Below are 22,915 nucleotides of genomic sequence, written 5' to 3'. Positions count from 1 at the left end.
GGTCCCTCTCTCTGTGCCTGAGAGTTTTCTTTTCAGCAGCGTTGTGTTGTGTCCTCCTGCAGTGTGATTAAGGTTGTGTGTGCTTTCTCTCATGATGCTTTACTTTTTTTTTTTCTTTTTTTTTTTTCCCTCCTTTTAGATTAAAAATATCTTAAAGATCCAAATACTGTGTGTGGTGAAGGTAAGCCCCCCAAATGAGGCCGGAAGCTTGTTTTGGTTCCGGCAGCCTGCCTACCTACCTGCTCTTCCCTCGTTCACTCATCCTGGCTGTTCCCCCTCCCCGAACCTCTCCTTTTTCATTCAGTACTAACCGAGCTTTATTTACTGAGCGCTTTAACAAAGGGAAAGGGACAGAAAAACCAGGCTGTTTATTTGGGGTATGTCCTACTGTTTAGGCCAGGCTGGTAATTGAGAGTGATGCACGGTGGGGACAATTAGCACCTGACTAAGTAGCAGCATGAACAATACGGCTACACTTCTGGCCCTCGCTTCTGCATGTGGCGCGCCTTTATCTCTTCCCCCAGCAAACACTTTTTTTCTTTCTTTCCTTTTTTTTTTTTTCCTCCCTCAATCCCCCCACCGCCCCCACCCCTGTCATTTCCTCCTGTTGGAGTGTGCCTGTTTGCCTGGGGCAGACTCTGAGACTAACACCTGCCGCACTGGAAGACGTCTTTGTCATCTAAAGCCTTGTTTGAACTGCTGCAGTGGGGACCAATGGGATAGCGGGGCCATTTAAAGAGTCTCTTTGTTTTCTTTCTCCCTTTGCTTCTCCTCTCTTCTTTCCGTCAGAAATGAAGCTCGGCGTACGGCCGTTTTGACAGAGTATAGGGCGGACGTGTTGGGTTGTAATCACGATAATGATGACACATTAGCCTCTTCTGGATCTGTGTTATTTTTCCCCACTTAGTAGCTTACTTGGAAAATTAATTCTTACAAAAGGCCATACAGTGAAGAAGATCATTTAGAAACTGATGCAACCGCAGTCATTAAGTGCCACAGTGGTAGTGATGACTGTTTAGTGCAGCGCGTCTTTAATGGTGTGTTGACTGGATTGCCTTTTAATAGTCGTATGTTTTTCCAGCAGATGCATTTTGCAAGAGTTTACTGTAGGAATGAGTACAATACGGGAATGCAGAAATCGTCCTGCTCATTTTTACCCAAGCCCGATCCTTTTTTTTTTTTTTTTTTTTTTTTTTTATATTCATATGCAGATTTGAGAATGCATGTTCAGACCCCCCCGCCTCACCTCCCCTCTAGCCCTTCACAATACCCACACCCAGCGTTTCATCCACGGCCCAGCCTCCTCTCTGTGAGCCGTGGCTCTGGATGCTGCTGGTGTCCACTGTGCGGCTGAGTGTCTGTTACTCCAGCCATCTGCCATTCCTTTTAGCCGCTGCAACTTGAGATGCCTCCGAAAAAATGGCAGGAAATAAAAGGATAGGAAAGAAAATAGGCAACCAGATGCCACCTCAACAAAGCAGAAAAGTTGTTTAAACTCGAGGCATGGGGCCAAAGCGGGTGGGGGGGGGGGGGGGGGGGGGCGCGCCCGTAGTTGGGGTTTGGTCAGGGGCACAGCGAGGAAGTCGGCGTTCACAATAATTGATTGTCCTCGCCAGCATTTCATGCCCACCTCCCGGCTTATTACAGTTTGTCATAATCATTGAAGTGAAGTTTTTGTGGAAAAGGAAAATGTTTGACAATAGGAAGGCTCCACATGTCCACAACAAGAGCGTAATGTGTAATTTCATTTTCATTCAAAGCATTCTGCTGTCACACTGTGAACTGAATACTTTTTTTTTTTTTTTTACAAAGGTTGCCTCATTTTTCTCATCATAAAAGGGAAACTGTTGGGGATAAAGGCGGCTTCTCTTTCAACAAGCTTTGCTTCTCTGCAGCATGTGAAAAAAGCATGTGATTTCTGAGATGCGGCATCTTGATTCGAATGAATTCTGCTCAGCAGCAAACTCGAATCCCGACACTCTTTTATTCTAAACTTGGTATTTGTGTGAATGTTGGTGGAAATCCAGGGAATTGGGTGATCCTGGTTTTGGGAGCAGCCGCGTGCATGATGGAGCGTGCTGGGATATAAAACAATCAAACCCTCCTCTCCTTGTCTCTCTCTCTCTCTCTCGTTGTCGTGTTTCTGTCTACAAACTTTTCCTCCATCTCTCTCTCCCAGGGTCCTTCACCGGCAGCGGAAGCACCGAAGCCGGAAGCATCACCACCACGACAACAGATTCAGTCGACCAGGTGTCTCCCACCATGCCCCGTGCCACAAAGAACAGAGTTTCCGGGAAACTCCGCCGATCAGCCAGCGCTATAAGCAAATCCTCCAACTGAGCTCTTCAACCCGTCCCCCCTCTTCCCCCTACCCGAGTGCCGCCTTCAGTCTTTTCTCGAAAAACCTCACAAACTCAGCCGAGACTGCAAGAAATTACTTTGTTTCATTTTTTTTCCGTTTTTGTGACATATAAACATTAACTGGAGCATACGGCAATTTTTAATTTAAGTGTCAATCATTGATTTCTTTGTCAGTACATTTCACTTTGTTGTGGTGTTAACTGAGACAGGTGTGTACGTGAAAGTAAGCTATTTATGTTCGTTGGTTTCAGCATAGGAGGCACCTGCAATGATTTTATCCTCATTTTCTAGACCGCTCGCGTGCGCTAGAAAAACACTTAAAGTTCTTACTGTAGTAAGGTAATGGGAGACTGTTTTACCCTGTTTCTGTAGTTCCTCTGTCCCAGCACTTCATGTAACAAAGCACTGATGACGCAGCTGTAAATGACACCACGCTAAAACTGCACAAGAGTTTGGTATCCATTTATAAATAAGTCTGCCTTTTATACCTCTGTTTGCATCCGCCACAGCCTCTCTGTGTCAAAGATACCATTTCAGTTAGCGGCAGTGTGATGCCGTCCCATCCACGTTGGGGAGTGATGTTCCTGCAGGGAAAAGCACCAATGGATGGGGAAAGCCTCCCCTGAATGTTTCGCATTCGCTGCACTAGTACACGGGAGTCCCTGCAGCATGTGCAGCCAGAGGCTGTTTAATTGTTTTGAACTCGGAGTGGACAATCGATGACGTCTTTCTAACTTGAGCTGAAATGACATTTGGGTTTCGTTTTTTTTACTACTCTAATTTTCCTTTTTAAATGAATTCCAATGGATCGTGTCATTATTTGATTTATGCAACTGCGCTGGAATGAGAAAACACTGCGTTTGTAATAGTTTTCTGATGTCGTTAACATAGGCTCATGTCCGGTAATTAAATAAGTTCCTCCTGTCTCTTTCCTCTGCTATCAGTTTCCCTGTCCTGTAAAGCCGAGACATCGACATTCCAACATTCCCAACACACACCGACCACGGTCTTTGCACTCGCTCTTGTCAGTTAACATCAAATGCTTCTTTGTTCTTGGATGTAAATTGCTTTAAATATTATTTGTTGATGTCAGTCTGTTGGATGGACTGTTTGAATTATCTTTTGTGGTGTTGTGTGTTTGTGTGGTGTTTAAAGGAAAAATGCCGCCAGAGCCTCAGGTAACTCCATGCACTGGTGTGTGTGTGTGTGTGTGTGTGTGTGTGTGTGTGTGTGTGTGTGTGTGTGTGTGAGAGAGATTGTGTTTCTGAGGGAGCTTCTCACAGTGCCTGTGTAATGTCTGTCTTCTAAGATGATGTCCCACATTATTTCCACGCCCCACAATCAAATCTCAGCGTCCCGTCTCCTCCTCAGGAGTAAAAAAAAAAAAGTCTCTTCCTCCCTCTGCGTCTCTCAAGTTCACGTCTCATGAAAACAGCAACAGATGGATTTTTGCTCTTTATTTATTGGTGGTGTGCTGCCACCTTCTTTGTCAGTGGCATCCATTCGTCCTCTTTCCCATGATCCTCTTCCCATGTCATGGCCTCCTGAGGCCACGGGAGGGGGTGGCGGTGGGGAGGAGGAGGGGGCTGGGTTTAGGTGGCATGCCAGAGCTGAACTCTTAACAGCCCTCCTAGCAACAGCCAGCCCGCCTCTCGCACTCCTCCAACCTGCCAGCTTGAGTTGTCATGGTAGCCAGGTGTCCCCCGCCTCCCCTCCCTCCCACTCACCCACTCACTCGCAAACATACTCACTCACATAAACACACTATAGACTCTCACCCTCTGAGGGCTCCACCTAAGCTGCAACACTATCCCCCATCTGTTGCACTACTATGCCTTACTTTCCTTGCGTTCCTCTGTCGGTTTCTCCACATCTCACCTCCTGTTGGTCCGTTCCCCGAGCAGGATGTGAGGAATCCCCGCAGCAGGAGGACTGACAGATCTGTGCTCTCTTTATTTTATGTGTTGTCATTTTTGAGGAATGTATAGATATATAGGCCTGGATCACATCTATGGTTTTAATTTTCCCCAAAGCCACTTGAAGGAACTGACCATGATGTTGATCCAAAGATTGTAGCTTATAGAATATGTCTGTTAAAAGGAGGGCTCGCGCCTTCCTTTCGGAGGATTAGTCACTGGAGGTGTTAGTTTGGACCAAGATTGTGTGTCTTATACGCGTGAAGAAATTGAGATAGTCGTAGTTTTAGTTATTTTCTCCTTCTCGTTTTAGAAATCCTTGTACATTGTGTCAAATTTGAGGGCTTCGTTGCCCTCAGGATATAAATATATTAATGCCTGTAATATAATCTTTGTATAAGAGGGGGGAAAAAGCTTGAAACTTTCATCATTACTTGTCAACATATCAAACTGTTTTTAATGACCGAAGTCCTGCTATCTTTATTAGAAATGTGAAAACTGAAACATTTCATTAAATCAATTTGAAATTCTACCTGTCGTTTGCTGTATTTCTGATTATCTGGATTTGTAAGGTGTGTGTGTGTGTGTGTGGTTATGATGGTGCTGTTGCCATGGGCTCTCTGACCCTGGCCTGGCCATGCTGGCAGCAGCAGGAGTAATCTGACCCTCCTCCCATCTGTCTCCCCTGCTGCTCTACCCTGCTTAGAGGAGCATAATGGAGCCCCACCAGGAGGTACAGGTGCAATTGGTTGCAGCATCTACAGGTGCCCTGCCTCTCCTGGGCCACATAAAGACGCAAGAAAAGTACTTGACTGTAATTGGAGCCCTTAAATTGTGCATCCGTGAGAAAGAAACCTAATGTTGCCCCATTTTCACCCGGCTCGGCACTGTTTGCTTGTTTGTCACCGACTCTGAGATACGTTACGACAGAACAGGCTGATATCCCCGTGAATACTACCAAATTGTGTTATTTCATGTGTTACGCTGGCAGCTGCAGTCAATTTTCACACTTCAGATCTCACTCTTTCTTAATGTATTGTCAGTGTTGCCTGGAGGAGCTCGAGGAGGAGGGGGTAACACTGAAAAGTTTGCCTTCTCTTTGGCCTTGCACCGCTGCAGGAGTTTTAATAAGCACAAGAACTCTGCAGAAGCAGGAAGAGACTGTGGGGAGTTCAAGTTAGTGAAGAGGTGATGTTTTTAAGTGTGTGTGTGTGTGTGTGTGTATTTTTTATTTTTATTTTTATTTTTTACACTACATTAGTCTTTCAGTTGACCTTTTTTTTGTCATCACTGATCGGCCTGTGAGGTCAGCTATATGTGTCTTTTGCTAAATTACCACTAACTTAATGCTTTATGGATTCTGGAGGTCAGCTTTGAAGCCAGTTGTGCCCTGATGTGTCCTAAATCATTTGAAAACAACCGAAGCAGGAAAAGAAATCGAGTTGTGTGAGTTTTCCAAAGCAGACAGATGTTTTACTGCTGCAGAGGTGAGCTCTGATCCACCACCTCTTTGTCCTGCTGTCATGTCCTGACGTGGTATTAAGAGGGTGAATTTATGATTAGGCCTTAAGTGCTTCACTGAGGCAGCGAAACGGCGTCTATGGAGCCACCGCAGCGATGATTTACGCAGAATAAGTCTGATGTCGAGGGCACAGGGGGGTTTAGCCAAGGGACTTGGACTTTCTCCCTGTTAAAGACGACTAAATAGATTGGTATCGTTTTGGAGTGTCACCATGTGTGGGAGAGGTGTTGAAGAGGAACCTTTACAGGTTTTGAAAGGTGACTTGGTTTAATTTCACTTTGTCAAAGTTTAACAATTTGTCATCTCGCTCCTGTACTTCAGAAGGCTGCTGTCAGAATCAACTTCAAATCAGCTGATCAGGCATAAAAAAATGGGACAAAAAGTGCCCACGATGCCTCCTGTAGAACATTTTAGTCGAATAGAGTTTAAAATATGTGTGGAGGAACGGAGCGGGATTTATTTTGGTGTGTGTTCCTGTGCGCAGTTTGATGGTTGAAATTAAGAAAACGATTGCACTTGGGCATTTTGGCATTTCTTCTCGGCTTTTCCAAAAGGAGCAAAACCAGAATGAGCCACGAGCTCATTGTGATTTAGTAATAATTATTGTAGCACGAGGAGTTTTGTTTGGACATAAAGTTCATGGTGTCGTGTGCGGCTTCCTGTCTGTGTGAAAAGCGTCTTGAGACCACGTGTCCTTTGGAAAATATTTTATTTCGATAGACAACAACGATATACACATACAATCAAAGCGCTATAAAAGCCAACATTTAAGAAAAATAACTTGTCCTTAAAAAAGATTGCATCTAAGGTAAGAGCTTTACGTTTTTTTCCTCTTTTTTTTTTTTTAAATTTTTAAATTTTTTATTTTTTTACAAGAGCTGTGGAGATTGAAGATTAAAACCCGACCCACGACATTTATCACAACTCATAAATTTGACAAAAGGAAACAAAACAAAAAAAAAACACAAAAGATTTGGCTATACGACATGTAAACTGCCAGAACGATTCACAGGAAAAAATCACGACAAACACAACAATAAGTTACATAAAATAATTAGAATAAATAAATAAATAAACATGACAAATATTGCAACAATTTTCAATAATAATAATAAAATATGTGCCAGCATTCAAATTAAAACAATCTATGTTGACTTTTTTAAGGCAGTTATACAGCGGGATTTGGATGTGTACGTAGGCTATTTCGGACTAGGCTTATTTGTATACTAAAGGCATTTGTGGTTCTACTAAACAGGGAATTCCTCAGTCACTCCTTTTTTCTTTTTTTTCTTTTTTTCTCCATCAACACAAAGTAAGTTCTGTCATTCACAAACTAGCGTAAAGCTACAGTGAGAGCAATCACGGCCGGTGAAGTCAACAGGCTTTGATGGGGAAAAGGATTTCTGAGAAATTTAAGACATTTCTTAGGTCTAGAAGCTATCGTTGAACATGTGCTGTCCTAGAAAAATACCCTTTAACAGTCAAACTAACGCTTTGTATTCGTTTTTTTTTTTTTTTTTTAATCTTGATAAACTAATTTGAGAAAGAAAATCTCAAAATAGGCCTATATGTAATTCAAATATAGAGAGAAGCATTCAACAATCACTGATTGGCATGGAAAAGATACCACTTAAACATTAAACCGCCCTGCCTTTCATTGGCCTAAAGTTATGGCAGTGAGCACAAACCCTTTGTGTTTTCGTTTCTTTTCTTTTTTAACCCCCAAAGCCACTTTTCTATCAGCTTCTTAATTATTATTTTTAATTTTCCCCCATCAAAGGCACGAGTTCTGTGTTGTCTTTAGCAGGCGGGGCGCACCGGCATTTGGAGCAGGATCACCTGCCTGTTCTCCGAGGGGTGGCACTTGTTTATGTGCCTGGTGAGCCCCGGCGAGCTGTAGAGGGTGGCGGGGCAGTATTTGCACGGGTAAATCTGGGAGGAGTGCATGAGGCGCAGGTGTCTCTCCTGGCCGGCCCTGCTGGTGAAGCTCTCCCGGCACACCGGGCACAGCAGGCAGTCCACCGGGCTCAGATTGAGGGGGCTTTGGTTTGAAGCTTCCGATGAGGATGATGACGCTGATGAGGAGGTGTTTGACTCCGGAGCCTGCTCTGCCGAGCGGTCGCTGGTTTGAAACCCGCGCTCCTCCAGCACTTTCTTTTGCAGGGCCTGGTGTCCCATGATGTGTTTCCTTAGGCACGCCTGCCGCTTAAACCTCTTCCCGCAGAACTGGCAGTCATAGCAGCCATCTTCAGAACCCGATTCGGACAGACCTGGACTCGGGGTGTCTCTGTCACTCATGTCTTTGGCTTCGTCGGAGACTGACTTGACACCTAGTGGTGGCATTTTGGCCATTTCAGGTTTGATGCCCTGCGAGGGTGGCATGGCGGGCGCGCCGGTGGTCCGAGGTTTGTGCCAGCGGCGGTGAGAGGCGAGGTTTGCCGGGCAGCTGAACATCTTATCGCACTCAGGACACCGGTACTCGACCCTGACTATGCGGGAGCACTTGTGCTGAGCCAGGGAGAACGGATCCGCGTACGCCTCCTTGCACAGCTGGCACACGAACTCCCCCAGAGGTTTGTTTCCTGCGGAGGACTGAGCCCGCGGCTTCATCTCCACCGGACCCTCTTTGATTTTGAGACCAAGCACCGGAGAAGTCGTCACCTCATCTTCAAAGTTGAGTTTTCTAATGGCTTTGGGTTTTTTGGATGCGGCTTTAGATTTGCGCTCCGTTCCATCAGTTGCGGGTCTTTTGGTGCCGACCCGGTTGCTTGGTCCCGGGAGGCTGCTGCTGCTGCTGCTGGTGGTGCTGGTGCCGCTGCGGCTGCTGTTGCTGGTGCCGATTTTCAGGTCGACCGGGGCGTACAGGAGGTGATCCAGACCGGAGAGGGAGGCGGGTGTTGGGAATGACTCGGCAGAAATAGGCGAGCCCAGATTGAAACTTCGCTCGAAATATCCCCTGTCGTGCTCCTTGCTGATGGGCCGGGTGGGGCTGTAGAGGGCTTGGCACACGGCTTCTGGGTTGCCGAACTGTGCCGGCTTCTCCATTCTTGGCACCGACGCGTCAGCTGCGGTGAAATCCGGCGATGCGGAGGCGCGGTCCGGACTGGACGCCACTGAAATCGGCGGGGATGGGTCCGTGTGACTCGGCAAGGCAGCTGGGGTGGGTGGCTCCTGGAGGTCATCATCGTCTGACCGAGTCCTGTAGGAAACATGTGCAGATTTCTTGTTTCTTTTTACCAGGAATCCTTTGGGCATCTTGGCGAGGAACGGCGAAAAGGCACTTCGGGGAGGTGGGTAAAATCTGGAGTATCCAGGTTTGAAAAATATGGCAACACTAGAGGCTTATGGGACTTGATTTCCCCAGTATATCGATCCCTCTGTTGCTGAAATGTTTTCGTCTCCAAGGCATAGCTCCACTCTTTTTATGCCGGAATGATGCTATTGTTCTCGCCCCCCCTGTTGCAGCATCCCCGACCAATCGGATGAAACCAAGATCCCAGTGGGTTTTATTGTGGGAGGGCTCAGATCCTGGGTTTGCTGGATTTCGTTGGAGGATGTGCAGATAGCTTAGCAGATGTACTGGCGGTTTATTACATTAATGTGTGCGCTCTGCCCCTCCCCGACAGAGGCACACGCCGGGACCCTCCTCTTTTTACGGTCTGATGGGCCCCTACACAAATGCACACGTGCCACTGCTTTGTGGTTCTCCTCCGGGGGTCCCGGAGTTGCCAAAAGGAAATGTCCGTCACCGCCACAATTATCACAATTTCGAATTAAAACTGGGTGAGACAAGCTTGGTTAAACAGAAACCCAAAGGTGTGTTTCTTCACGTGTCCGCTGTGGTGTTGGTCAGAGAGGCGGCTCGCCTCACACACGGCTGTAAAACTGTGTTTGCAGTGCACAGTCATCCAGTTTGTTTTAAGACTAAACATTTTTTCTATCCACGCACTTGACTCGTTTACGCGTGACCTTTACGCGCGTTCCGCGGGCACATCAGTGAACTAAAGACACTTTTTAAAGACCTTTATTTTGGTCTTGAATAAACACTACAGAGGGAGTGTTTCTTTATTTTAGGGCACGTGTCTGTCTCGGTAGTTTAACTCGACATATAAATCAGTCATCTCGCTGCATACATAAGTAATAAGAAGGCCCTCTGGTCTTTGTGCACAATGGCTACGTCTGCCCGTGCTTGGATATCCTGTCTCTCTTTTTTCCGTTTGAAAGGCAAATTGACCTCTTAACTGTGAAACGGGACTCACGGCCAATCTGGCCCACAGCTAGACGCGTGCTGGGCGGAATCAGTGCTCCAGACAAAGAAGGCCGAAGCCGAATTTCGTGTTGGGGAGAAATGCTGCCCAGATATTCAGAGCTAAAATGTGGCTGATGTAGCTGCTGGATAGCCCAAAAGTGTTTTCGGGATGTTAGAAGTTGAGTACAATTCTGCTGGAAGAAGCTAATCTAAGTTTGGATTGTGTCGAATCCACGTTTTGAACAAACTGGACGGTTTGATTTACTTTCAAATGTCTCAAAGCAAAACTCAGTTTGCGTTAAACTGACTCATTTCGCAGCACGTCTCCATCTAACAAAGACAGACCGCACTGTTGTCTATTTCTCTTCCCCGTCAGCGCTCTGTGAGTCTCTCATATTTTGTGTGCAAGTCTTCTTTTTTTTTCGCCATAATGGCTAAATGTATGCGGCAGTGCGCCACTTGGCAGAGTGTGCATTCTTTTTCCCTTTCAGTCAGCAGACCAGGGAGGAATTAATCTCCATCATCGGACATTGTTCCCCTCATTTGCATAAAGCTGCAGTATGACCAAGTCAAATAATTGCACAATCGGAGCCGAGCCGCAGGCCTGTGCCTTGCTTTCAATAGGCCTCTGTGCCCCGGTGCCTCCTCACCTGCCTGAAAACACACCGTTATGTTTGTTGGAAAGTGGTTAAATGATAGATTAGCTGAATAATAATGTAACAAAGTCTGAAATGCGCATGAGGCAGACTTAAAACTGCGGGAAACCTTTAGATTATTTCAGTAAGTGACAAAGTTTGACCACGATTTTGAAGTTTCTCTGAGAATCACGTTTAAACGCGTCGTTCATCTAATCGTAGCTGTTTTTTTTTTTTAAATTTTGTTTTGTTTTGTTTTTTTGTTGGGTTTTTTGTATGTTGTTTTATTTTCACGAGTTTCATCGACTGGCCCAGAGGTAATTATAGATTTTCTCTAAATGAGAAACCTCTCTAAAACCTGATTTCTGTCCCTGCTGCATCACGCTCTCCTCCGCGGCTCTGTAACTGTTGTTCTTTCCGTCTGCGCGTCTATTAGTCGTGGTTTGTTGGGACTACAAGCTTTGATGGCATTTTAACGAGTTCCTCTTTCCCCCGAGATAATTTCTGTGGGGCGCGTGGGCCGGTGTGTTGGCCTTGGCCGTACCGACGCATGCGCGTGTTTGCTCAGTGGCGCGTGCTGCCCTGCGCGGACGGGAAGCATAGGCGTCTAATTAGCATACAGCTGCAGCTGCTTTAACGCAGGCCCAACTCCATCCTTTTAACCTTATGGCATGCTATAGGAGTCCACTAGTGCTCGAGTTTGCCTCTTTCTTACAGGTTATGATGTTTATGTTGAAATATAATATCGGTAAACGTGTAAAATATATCAATAAGTACATTTTAGATGTTTTTTTCATTGAGGTTAAATCACATTTCTTTGCTAAAGGCACGCTTTGTTTTGTTTTTTGTCCATCCTTTTGCAAATAAGCTCTTACAATGACTGCTAAACCTTTTGTAGGCCTGTTAGTTTATGGCTTAACTGCATCACCAGAAGCCTGATTTGAATACTGGTCCATTTCTGAGATTCTGGCTTCAGAGCTCAGCTCTTACTTCATTGCACCACCTACAGGATGAAGGGTTAAACTCGGTGACAAAGGCAGAGTTTACCTCCAGTCACCAGAACCTAATGATCTTTTAAAAGGCATCACCACATAGTTTGTGTTCAGCATTACTCGTGATTACAGACGGAGCTTTGGAGCCGTTTGGTCATGTCACACAGATTGGATTACACTTATTCTTGCTGTAGCTGTACAGACACCTCCTGTACATCCCTGATGAATGATTGCCTCCATGTGCTGTGCCAATCAAAGCCAATTTGAAAGTGCAATAGGACGTGACTGTAATTGGTGCTCACTACAGGGCCACATTCAATGCACTGTCAATCAATTATTGTAATGGATTAGCTGAGCTCCTATTCTGGCTGGTTGTAATCTGATAGAGGGCTTTTTCAGCACCATGGAGAGAGCCAGCGAGGGATCCAGATTTAATCAGACTGGCTGTGGACACAGCACAGCCTCGGCTACAGCCTTTGTCCCCAACGCTGAGAGCAGGCAGAGACCAGCAATAGAACAGAGATGCAGCAGAACAAAAGAGCCTAATGAAGCCATTGGGTTTTTTTTTTTTTTTTGGGTTTTTTTTTTAATATCCTTGTTCAAAACACACAGACACAATTTTTATCAAGGGAAACAGTGTTTTACTTCACTCTTGTCCAGTCATCTGGCTTCACCGGCTCCATATTCCTCGACTTATTCAATACCTTCAAAGCTCTCAGCTACTTGGCATTCTCATATTTTTCAGACCTTCACCCTTACGCCCCTTCCCAGTTTCAGCTGCTGTTCTGACTGCTCCTCACTTCAAACCTAACACCACTGGTGCCCGAGCTTTCAGCTGTGGTGCAACTCATCACCTCTACACCTTCGCCAGCTCGACTCTTTGTCACAGTTCAAATCTCAGCTTAAAACCTGCCTGTTTTCATTTGCATATCAGCTGTAATCATCCTGTTATGTTTTACTTTCTCAGTTATTTTTATCTTTTAATAGTGTTCTTGTTGTTTAGCGTTGTGTAAGATGACCTCGAGTGTTTGAAACACGCCAACGGATGAAATTTGTTATTGATTTTGTCGTCTCCAGCTCTAAGTTAGTCCGTGCATTTTCCCTCACTGTGGGAAAATAAATGTATTTTTAAAAATAACTGCAGTTCTAAAACACCTTTGTATTCCAGTTTCCAGATACTGACTGTAAACTGAAGGATTTTAGTGCTTGAAGTACTTTGTTTGAAGGTCACATCTCTAATGCGAGCTAACACCTTAGTTTCCTGCTCTCTGACCAGAGATCATTGTGGCTGTTTTCACAATTTGCGTCCCGTGTGACCTGGAAAACCATCTGTAGGCGATGTGGGGGAATTCAACAAGTCCCTGCGAGACAGGAGTCAAACTGCTCCTGTAAAGAGCAACAATAGTAAAAGGTTTGTGGAAAAGAAGTCAGACAGTAGAGCCAGAGGATCAATGGGGAAATTGGCTGTTTAGCAATGAGTGCAGCACGGAGGTCACTGTCTAGACTTTAAAGTGTACTTTGGATGGATGCCCATGAGACCAGGTTACTGTGAAAAGCCCATAAAGTGGTATAGCTCTGAGCTTAAGACTAATGGACCTGGTGGACCTGACTGGGAATGTCCCTGATGCCATCTGTACGTTTGACGGTGATGCTGATGACTTTATGACAGCACAGACAGATGTTTTCTGGCTTTAATGACAATTTTAAAAAGGTTCTGTGGATCTAGCTGGCAAAACAGTCTTTTTGGAATATAGCTGCAGTGCATCTTTGGAGGGGGATTATGATGAAATCCAAGGCGAATAAACGAGAACGCCACGAATGCTTTTAGTGTTTATATCAAACATCGTATGATCAGACATGTGAACAAAGGCTTCAAAGGGACAACACCAGATTTTTTTCCCCCCTTGTAAAGAGCCTGTTATTAAAAGGAGGTCTTTCTGCATATCAGACATCAGTTGCTGGAGTCCCAGGGGCATGTTTAGCTCTAATTTACTCATCAAAAACATCAGAGTGTCTCTCAATAATCTCTGCAGTCCATTGGTTGTTTGGGGTGGAGTCCCCTGTCAGAAAGCATGCCCTGGAATGTTAAACACTAATTCACCTCTGAGCGGTGGAGGTGGATAAAGTGATTGTTCTATCTGGGAGCTGATTAAAACAGGCTCTAGCCCGTTTCTCCCCTCTGCGTTCACCTCTGACGTCCATCACATTCATTTCAGTATTCATGAGTGGATGAGAAAGCCCAGGCAGAGCGACTGCCGTATTACAGATAATAAGGCCAGCGGGCACCACATTCACTGCCACAGGTTCCCCCACCCCCACCCCTGCCCCAGCTCATTCAATTACTCTACAAGAGTTCTCTGAGGCACAGCTGCACTATGGGGGTAAAGAGGAGCAAATTGAGGTACATTCATGTAGACGCACACGCACTCACGCACCTCACAGATACAAAGAAGTGGAGGAGGTACGCACACGGCAGCGAGAGCAGCCAGCGTATAAAGGATCTCACTGACAGGCATTTAGCTTAGTAGTCAATACATTACACAAGTAGACAACAAAAAAGGCTCATCCTCTCTAACTCACTGGCTCCCTGAAGATTATATTGATAATGACTCTATAAGAGAAATGAAACCAAGGCCATTCCTCATAGACTCCATATACGAGGTTGCCATTATCTTGATGAAAGTGTAGACAGCAGCTGTATCATCTACGAGCATGAAAGATGGACTCTGGCAGACCTAATGGGCCATATCCGTTATCTATTGATTATCATCCATTCATCTAAAGATGCATTAGGGCCGTGTGAAAATCTCTGTTAAAAACATAACTGCCTGCTTCCTGAATTATTTACAAAGTTAGGTTTTAAACAATGGCTCTAAATGCGATTGTCCACCTGGTGTCATCACTCAAGAGAAGACTGGCTGCTCTCCGTGGTGCTGAACTTCTCCCCTGGAGTTTACAGCAGCAGCTGTCTCGTAGAGCACTGAGGTCTGTAAAACACTTAATGTGTAAATCCTGCTCTCAGTGCGCCAATAAAACACCCATTTTTCCACTGTGCGTGCTTTGATTGGTTTTTAAAATTATGCATAATACTTTTTGGAAATTCATGTATTTGCTCATGTCCCACACAACGATTGGCCAAATCTTTGCATTTCTAATGGAAATGTCTGGCTTGTCTTAGTAAAGCACAGCGCTCTCCTTTTAAGTACATTTATCCTTTTGTTTGTATCCTTTTGTTATAAGTGTTATAAGGGTAAAACCACAGCCTGTAACATGATATCGCGAGTTTAGCTGTTTCCCTTGCTTTCAGCTTTTCTGCTGCTTCATATTTACTTAAATCAGCGAGAGTGGTATTGATTTTCTTTTCAAACACTTACTCTAGCAACTTAAATTGTAGGCTACAGAAAAAGATGAACGTAGCCACCATGATGTCTCCAGTCAGATTTGAAGCTTTATGCTGGAGCATCTTGGATTTTTTGTTTTTAGCGGTGGATCTATGAAACTGAGGAAATCCCAATGCAGACTTGTAAAAAGCTAAAGATTGAGATCATCGATTCAACAGGAAAGCGTTTAATAAGGTCATAAATTAAGGGAGCGAGAAGGTCATTTTCTCATAGATTTCTATACAATGCATATTTTTTTAAGGAACAGGAGTCGCCCCCTGCTGGCAGTCAGAAAAAATACAGATTTAGGGCACATGTGCACTGGCTTCAGTGCAGCATGTAGTCTATGTTTAGTGAGCCTGTCTCACAGACATTTCTTTGAGTATTACAGCCACACTTTAACACTTTAACAACGTACCTACTTTCAGCCGCTCCTTTATTCACCAGGGTCGTCACAGCAGGTAACTCTGCACGTGTGATTGGCAGATTTTTTACACCAAATCAAATGTGTTTCGCTCCTTAGATGAATGTGTAAACCACTTTATCTTTCATTAATAGAATAAATGCTATGTCATCATGACATATCTTTGTCTCCTGCTCTCACAGTTCTCCGCTGAGATTTATCAAAATCTAACAAATGCACAAGTCTTGGAGACATTTTGAGCTCAATTATCAAGTCCACCCTTAACACATGTACATTTCTTGACATTTGATTTGGGAATTTTCCAAACAAAGAATTCACAGAATTGGTACACTCTTCATTAGATTGCATAATTTGCATTCTCTTGTAATTGTGCTGCTTCCTTGATTATTAAATGATCACCCTAATTAGGGAGCATAATAGGGTTAATCAGACTCTGCTCGTCACACTTATTATTCCTCCAAAAAATGAAGGAAAAAGATACAGTACTTGATTAATTATATCAGCCTTTTCATCAGCTGGGCTACCATCCCCCCCCCCCTGAAATTAATATCATGTTGTAAATGGAAGGAAGGAGCTGGCCGGACACAGACAGATGAAAGATTTCACTCAAATTAATTAAGCACTAATTATGCGGCGGGAGTTGGGAGCAGTTTGCATAATGAGCTCTATCAAAAGAGATCAGTCATGAAGAGGGACTGTAGAGTTTCTATACAGCCTTCAGATCATACAGACACACCACACCACTGCACTGCACGAAGAGGGCTAGCAGAGAAGTGGGAAGAGGGTTAAAGCACTTCGAGGCTTGAGTCGTGAGGTTGAGGAGTGTTTTGTTTGGTTTGTCAACACGCCGAGGATCAGAGCCTTCCTCACTTGTGCTACAAATATGGATTATTCCATTCTCACTTAAAGGTATCACATCTGTCCCGAGGCTGTGTATGTAATTTTTTTTCTCCCAGCTTAAGAATGAGATAATGAATTCCCTGGTCTGGCAAGAGGAAATAAGAACAGAATGTACCTATAAGTCCAAGCTAATCACAAACAACCTGCATCCACACTCGAGGGAGCTTTAAAGACCCTAATCACCTCCCACTCCAATTCTTGTGGTGTTCTGTTATTGCTGATCAGGGACTACACTGTGGCTATCTATTTAGACAATGGGAAAAGGGATTAAATAGACAGAAACTCTAGGTCTTAATCGTCTGTTTAATCACTGCAACTGTGCAGTCTGTGGAGCTGAGTTACTTGAACTGATTTGTGCCATAGCAGCAGCAATCATGCATTGGCTAATCAGGGTGCACAGCCCGGAACTGCCCTTCAAGGTCTCCGAGTGGAATTACAAAGACTATGATTAGTTAATCAAATGAAGAACCCAATGTCCTTTCTTTATTTGTGTATACACCTTATCTAAATGGAAATTGTATAGCTGAGGCACTTCCAGAAGGGCACATCTACATGTGAATGATCCTCCTCGAGTCCTTGGCACTGAATGCAGAATAAGATCTTTCACTCCCAATCATCGTGTTATGGCATTGTGGGGACTTTTACATGTCTGAATGATATTTGTTGTCGATGCGCGTGCGAATGATGCAATCACTCCGTCTGTTGTCAAGTAAATCACAAAGCAGTAGACGGCAACTCTTCGAACGCTCGTGATGATCTGTGGCAGAATGTCAAGACTATTACTTTGAGAAAGGAGAGAGGGGGAAGCAGACGGACAGTTTTCTGATTATGACGATAAACAAAAAGGAATGAATCAAATGTGCAAAAGGCTAGTTTGTTTGTATGTATGTATGTGGCACAGAGATGCTGTATGTAAGCCTTTAATCATGTTGGGTGTCTGCTAATCAGGTAGCCTCCTCTCATTGTTTCCATCATCTGGATTCACTTACTGGTGATATCACAAATCTGTTGTAAAGACAACCAACCAACACATCAAACAAATACACCAAAGATTAAAGTTGTGTTTAAGCATCTATATGTGTTACTGATGCTCAGCTCATCTAAACTTTAGTCTCTCCTCTCAGGACACAGAGATCAGAGCGACCTTCCAGGAATGGAAGTATCAGTATCATAACCTGCTCCAGAAAGGTTATCTGGATAAGATGAAACCCTGCTTTGTAAAACTGAGCCCTGTTCTGACAGTAAATTAAGAAAATATTGAAAAAGTCACCATGTGGAATACAGAGTTCTGTTCTTTAACTCTAAAGGTGACCATTTTCACGTCATCATTTTAGCTTTTCTTTTATGATCTGCTGACTCATATCTTAGTGACCGGCAGTAGTGGCACATCCATCCTTTTTGGTCCTTTTGGACACTACTGGGTTCCACGATTAACCGAAGCAACGCCATGCTGGAACCAACAGGACCATAAAGTCATCAGGAATGTGCTTATTGAGTTCGCTCGTCAAAGTGTAGGCTTCTACACTAAGGACTTATTTTTGCAACTACAGGAGATTACAACAAATGTAGATTAAGCCACTTACTTCACTTGTCTGACCCAGAAGTTAGGTCCACCTTTCATATACAGTCTATCGCCTGGTTTTTGTCCTTCTGTAATAAATCTTTCTCCTGGACATTTTTATTAGTTTGCTAATGCATTAATGGCTTGTGTAGGTTTTCTCTGCACAAATACATTTCTGTTATGTTGCTTTGTGACTCACCTAGTTCATTTAAATCAGATTCAAAAATTATTTTGAGTCATTTTCACCATAATCAAAACATCTAAAACTCCGGTAAAACCTTCACTTGAACTACAACTGAATTTTAGCATCAACAGTCAACAACATGCTACATTTTAGTTGTTTCCAGTTGCTTTTAAATAACAAATATGTTCTGGGTTCACTACATGGTGTGCAAGAGTGTACAAGTCCAAGCTGGGAATGCCATAAAATGGATGCATCCGTGTATCTTTTATTGAAAAGCTCGTGCTAATGAAACAAGAATTCCAAAGGATGCTGTAAGAGTGCCGTCGACTCGGCCCAGCCAAAAGCACATTATCATACACAGCCATTAAATGCGCTCTTTTCTTTTAGGTATTTGAAAAGCGTAAAATGCTTCCCCATATTTCCCCCCCACTATTTATCACTCATAACTGTGCGCTGAATTACATTTAGATTGATTTTAAATAAAGTCATTTTTTAGTGTTAAAGCTTTCTCTGCCTTCTGTCAGACAAGAGTCACAATATCAAACAGCATGTTTGACATTGTGACTCTTGTTCGTAAGGAGAAAAGAATTTCCCTCCATTGCTTTGTGATAACTTCCTTCCAGGGCCAGCAGACTTGACCCGCACACTCCTACTAGAATCACCTCTATTATTAGTCCGTGACAGCAGCCCCGTGGAGGGCGGGGGCCTCCCTGAAAGGTACAGGGTCGCGGATGTCCCAATCCATCTCTGTCTGCCAAGCGATTGATTGTGATTTAGTGCACGGGGCAGGAGATGGTGGGGTTCCTTTCTGATGAGCGATAGGTGGGAACCCTTTGACTCCCAGCACATGGCAAGCAGAGGCAGGGCTATGATGAGGGGTCACAGGCAGCTGGTGGGGGTAACTATGGTGGGTAGAAGCAAGGTGGGGGTTGTGTGGATCACAAGATAGAAGATGTCAGAGATCCAGGACAAAGCCCCTCTTCCCCAGCAGACAACCAACCGCCCGAGTCCATCACTTTACCCATCTATCACCCATCCGGCTTTGTGGGCAGCGTAGCAGTTGCCTGCTAATTGTTCATCATCAGGGGGATCCATCATCAGCAACGATCAGTGTGAATAGAGAAGGGCAGGGAGGCCACAGCAAAAAATATAAGCCCCTATGAGGGGCGTCGTGCCAGCTGCTTAAAAAAAGTGGGTTCATCCCACTGAAAGAATGAGTGACATTACCACCCCGGATTTACCTCCAAGACATATGAACACCAAGAGTGTAAGATAGAGCTGATTGGATCCTTAGAAATGAACAGCTTCTTCATTTTTGGATTCTGAATCAGGATTTTTCCAATATTGTGCTCTCAGAAACTCTGGGCACATACTGTGTCTGCCTTGATTAGGAGACTAAAATATGGCCAGAGTGAAGAGGATATATTTGATATCCTGTCAGATGCTCCAATTTCCCAGTTCTCCTCTAAATATCACCGACCCCAGACAGATATGCATAATACACAATATCTGACTGGAAATCAGAGGGAAATGGCTTTCACTTTTTTCTTTTTTAATTTCATTTTTAAATCTCAGTACTCAGGAGCAAAGTTCAGACAGAAAATATTCATCCCGCTGTGTTTTTTTTCTCCCACTTCAGGCCTGGTGTGAGACACAAGCTGCTCTAGGATGGATGTTAAGCCCAGCCGCAGCCTCGCTTCACTGGGCTGCTCCGGCAGCTTAACTCCATAATCAACCTGAGACCAGCTTTGCTAGGAAATACACTGCACGTGTTAGGCTGCATTTTTATATAATGAGGGGGGTTATCTGCTGTTTACTTTTTATTATCCACCCAAACATCCATTAGCCGTTCTCGCTTACCCTTTTAGAGGGTCGCGCAGGGCTGGAACTCCAAACACAAACGCCGTAGCCAGCCAAACCCAGAACCTTTTTGCTGCGAGACGCACTTCATACCATCGTGATTTATATATTTTTGTTTTTGTCCATTTAGATTTTATCCAAAAACATTGTTGTCTCAAATACATGTGACCTTAATATTATGAGGCCAGCAGTGAATAAGGCCAGCATATTGTCAATCACAGGAAGTTGTGTCAGCCAGGTGAATGTGTAGCCAGTAACCTGAGCTGCTGTTGACAGAACAGGGACAGGTGCACCAGCCAAACTAATCCATACATGCATGCCAGACACAGGTCATCCATTAAGGCAGATTGATTCAAAGCATTAAAAGACTGTTCCTCAACAATCCCTGACCCGGCCTTACCTTTGCTGTTGCCACGATACCAAATTGCAGTAATTCAAGATGGCCTGAACTGGAAAGGGAAAGGAATGTTCACTGTTTGCCCAGCTAATGCTGGAAACATTTTGTCACACAGCGGCCGAGGGAACATTTCTGGAAGTTTTGTCTGAGCTTTAGAAAATGAAAATGAACTGGTTGGTTTAGCATCTGATGTATTAGATATAGAGACTCTTTATTTAACCCGAATTTCTTGCTGCAGAAATATCGAGTACCTCGGGCTCGTGGGAGGACTTAGACCCTGCGTGGCCATTTCACATAACAGCCTTGTATAAAGACATATAAACCAGATTTCACTTTGATTTAGTGTTATTATCAAGCCCACTCCTATGAGGCCCCAAATGCCAAATAAAGGTTTACTGGCAGAGGCTAGACATCTGCTGCTTTCTGATTGGTTGATAATGCAGCAGTAGTCTCACCTGTTTTCCACAGCCCAGTGCATGGTAAACACCCTGAGTCAGACCTGCAGGGAGAAGGAGCCCATCTGGTCAGCAGCATTAACAACTAGCTCTTTAACAATGGCTTCCAGGAAAAGGAGAAGGGCACAACAGGCCATATCAGCCAATAAAAACAGGCTATGCATGACATTTAGCACCTGATGTGGGGCTTAGCAGTATACAGGTTACCTACTGTCCACACCAGCCTCTGGCAATAAAACAAAAGCCAATCTCACAGAGCGAGGGGGATGCTGTGCATAAAACTGCCTGTTTCAGCTGTTGATCTTATAAAATCTGTATAAAGATCCACACGGAGCATCAAGGAAGAGGATCATTTTCATATAAACATCAAGCAGCATAGAAAGCTATTTTTTTCTGCTATGCACAATAGTTTTCAAAAAGCTTTGCAATAATCAAACGGACCGCGAGAGTTAATGGATAGGATCGTTTAGAAAGATGGAAAACATGAAAAAGTACGAGACAGATAAGAGGAGAAAACCACGTCTACTTCTAGATGTGGAAGTGGACGCATATCTACAGAAAACCACTGAGGAGGTTATTTGACTAAACAGTGCCATCTACTGTTCTGCTGTTAAACTCTGAAACTGCAAATGTCACATTGCTGAATTTGTGATCACACCAGCTTCCTCACTGCTCTACAAACAGTTTTTCATTATTGTCAAACCTCCTGTGGAGCTGAACTAACACATATTGCTACAAGAGGCCGGACAGGCTAGGAAACGGAGGCACCTCGGGTTTTTAAATATCTGATCGTGTCTGTTTTTTGCAACTAGGACGCAGAGGATGGATGCAAACTCTAAATAAGATCTAGGATTTATCAAGAGGGATGTGAAGACAGAAATGTTCGGGGTGGAGTTTGAACAGCAAGCAATGGGCTCTCTACAGCTGCTGGCACTAATGAGGATAATTACCCCTGTAATAACATTAGCCTATCTGAGGGAATGGAGGGGAAGGACAAGTGGTTGTGTTTGTGTGTGGGAGGGTATTCAAGCTTGTGTGTGTGCGTGCGTGCTCGTGCCTTTCCTTCTATCTCACTTGCGGTCTCTCCCTCATTCCCTGAATCTCAATATCTCTTTGTTAGCCCACAATAATTGTATTTGGGCCTCATATCCGCCATATCAGATTCGAGTTTGTACAAGGTAATTAGCAGAGGAAGGGAAGCCTCCACACCAGGAGGACAAATGCCCCCATGACATCATTCTGGCTCCACTCAGGAGGGGAAGCTTTTTCCCCTCGCTCCCTCTTACTCATCTTTCTTGTCATTTGGCTGTCAAGAAAGCGCAATTAATGGGGGCAGACATGTAGTAACAGGCAAAAAGTTGATGACATTGAAAAGGAGGAGAGCCGGGATTAAGAAGATAAAGAAATGAAGAGATGGAGGAGAAAATGGGGTGGAAAGTGATTTGAGATGAGATGGAGGGCTGTGTTTTTGCAGCAGGCCTGTAATCTCCAATCAGCTTCTACTAACAGACAGCAGGGGAAAGTTCCTCGGCGTTAATGCAGCTTGCCATTCAGAAGGAGCCGGTGTATCCAGCTGGGAGTCGGGGGATGAGGGGAGGATTAACGGGCACTCAGGTGGAGAGAGATGAAGAGAATCAGACGGAGACCCCGCGGATGGTCACACCCTCTCTCCCTCCATCTCTCGCGCTCCTTTTTATTTTTGATGAACAAATGTACTCTGCCGTTTTAAGAGTGGAGTGGCGAAAGAAGGAGGAAATGATGGAAGCTTTACTTTAGGGGTGACTTCTCTATCTGTTGATGATTCTAATTTGAATCTGTCCTCCAGAAGACAAATCAAAAGCTTCTCCTGTATTGTGAAGGACCTGGATCTAGTATCTGCCTGCCGTGAAAGAACATCCCAGATTTTCCTTACAGATCAGTAAAATATGATCAGACAAATTTAAAAAGCTCCACAACGTAGAAGTGATTTACTCTTGTGCTCTAATGTATCATTGTAAAAAAGTCAACTATATGCAGAGGCACTGTCAAATTAGTCATTCATCATATCAAATGAAGCACGACTGACAAACATGTCTTTTA

The 22,915-nt window shown here is 44.3% G+C and overlaps 2 protein-coding genes across 6 annotated transcripts in view; one reads left to right on the top strand and one right to left on the bottom strand.

Annotated features, from left to right (window-relative positions):
- The window catches only part of ralgapa2 (Ral GTPase activating protein catalytic subunit alpha 2), a 98,909-nt gene extending 94,100 nt beyond the window's left edge, over positions 1-4,809 (top strand). For 4 of the 5 annotated variants that reach the window (XM_040048966.1, XM_040048969.1, XM_040048967.1 and 1 more), the window contains one exon: positions 2,180-4,809. In XM_040048966.1, coding sequence (XP_039904900.1) covers positions 2,180-2,340 — 161 coding nt within the window. In that variant the 3' untranslated portion in view covers positions 2,341-4,809. Of the gene's footprint in view, positions 1-139; positions 182-2,179 lie in introns of all 5 variants that reach the window. The other variant, XM_040048970.1, reaches the window with a different exon arrangement.
- A 1,846-nt stretch (positions 4,810-6,655) lies between these two features.
- On the bottom strand, positions 6,656-9,173 carry insm1b (insulinoma-associated 1b). The gene has a single exon (XM_040048971.1). It carries the CDS (start codon positions 9,052-9,054, stop codon positions 7,600-7,602), a length of 1,455 nt encoding a protein of 484 aa, XP_039904905.1. The 5' UTR covers positions 9,055-9,173; the 3' UTR covers positions 6,656-7,599.
- Between the last annotated feature and the right edge of the window lie 13,742 nt (positions 9,174-22,915).

Source organism: Simochromis diagramma, unplaced genomic scaffold, assembly GCF_900408965.1.
Source record: "Simochromis diagramma unplaced genomic scaffold, fSimDia1.1 OVJJ01000305.1, whole genome shotgun sequence".
Classification (NCBI taxonomy): domain Eukaryota; kingdom Metazoa; phylum Chordata; class Actinopteri; order Cichliformes; family Cichlidae; genus Simochromis; species Simochromis diagramma.
Note: the sequence above shows the minus strand (reverse complement) of the source record. Positions and strands in the feature narration are given on the sequence as shown.

Bases quoted from the DNA above. Each gene is read 5' to 3' on its own strand.
- insm1b (XM_040048971.1), bottom strand. From the start codon at position 9,054: ATGCCCAAAGGATTCCTGGTAAAAAGAAACAAGAAATCTGCACATGTT.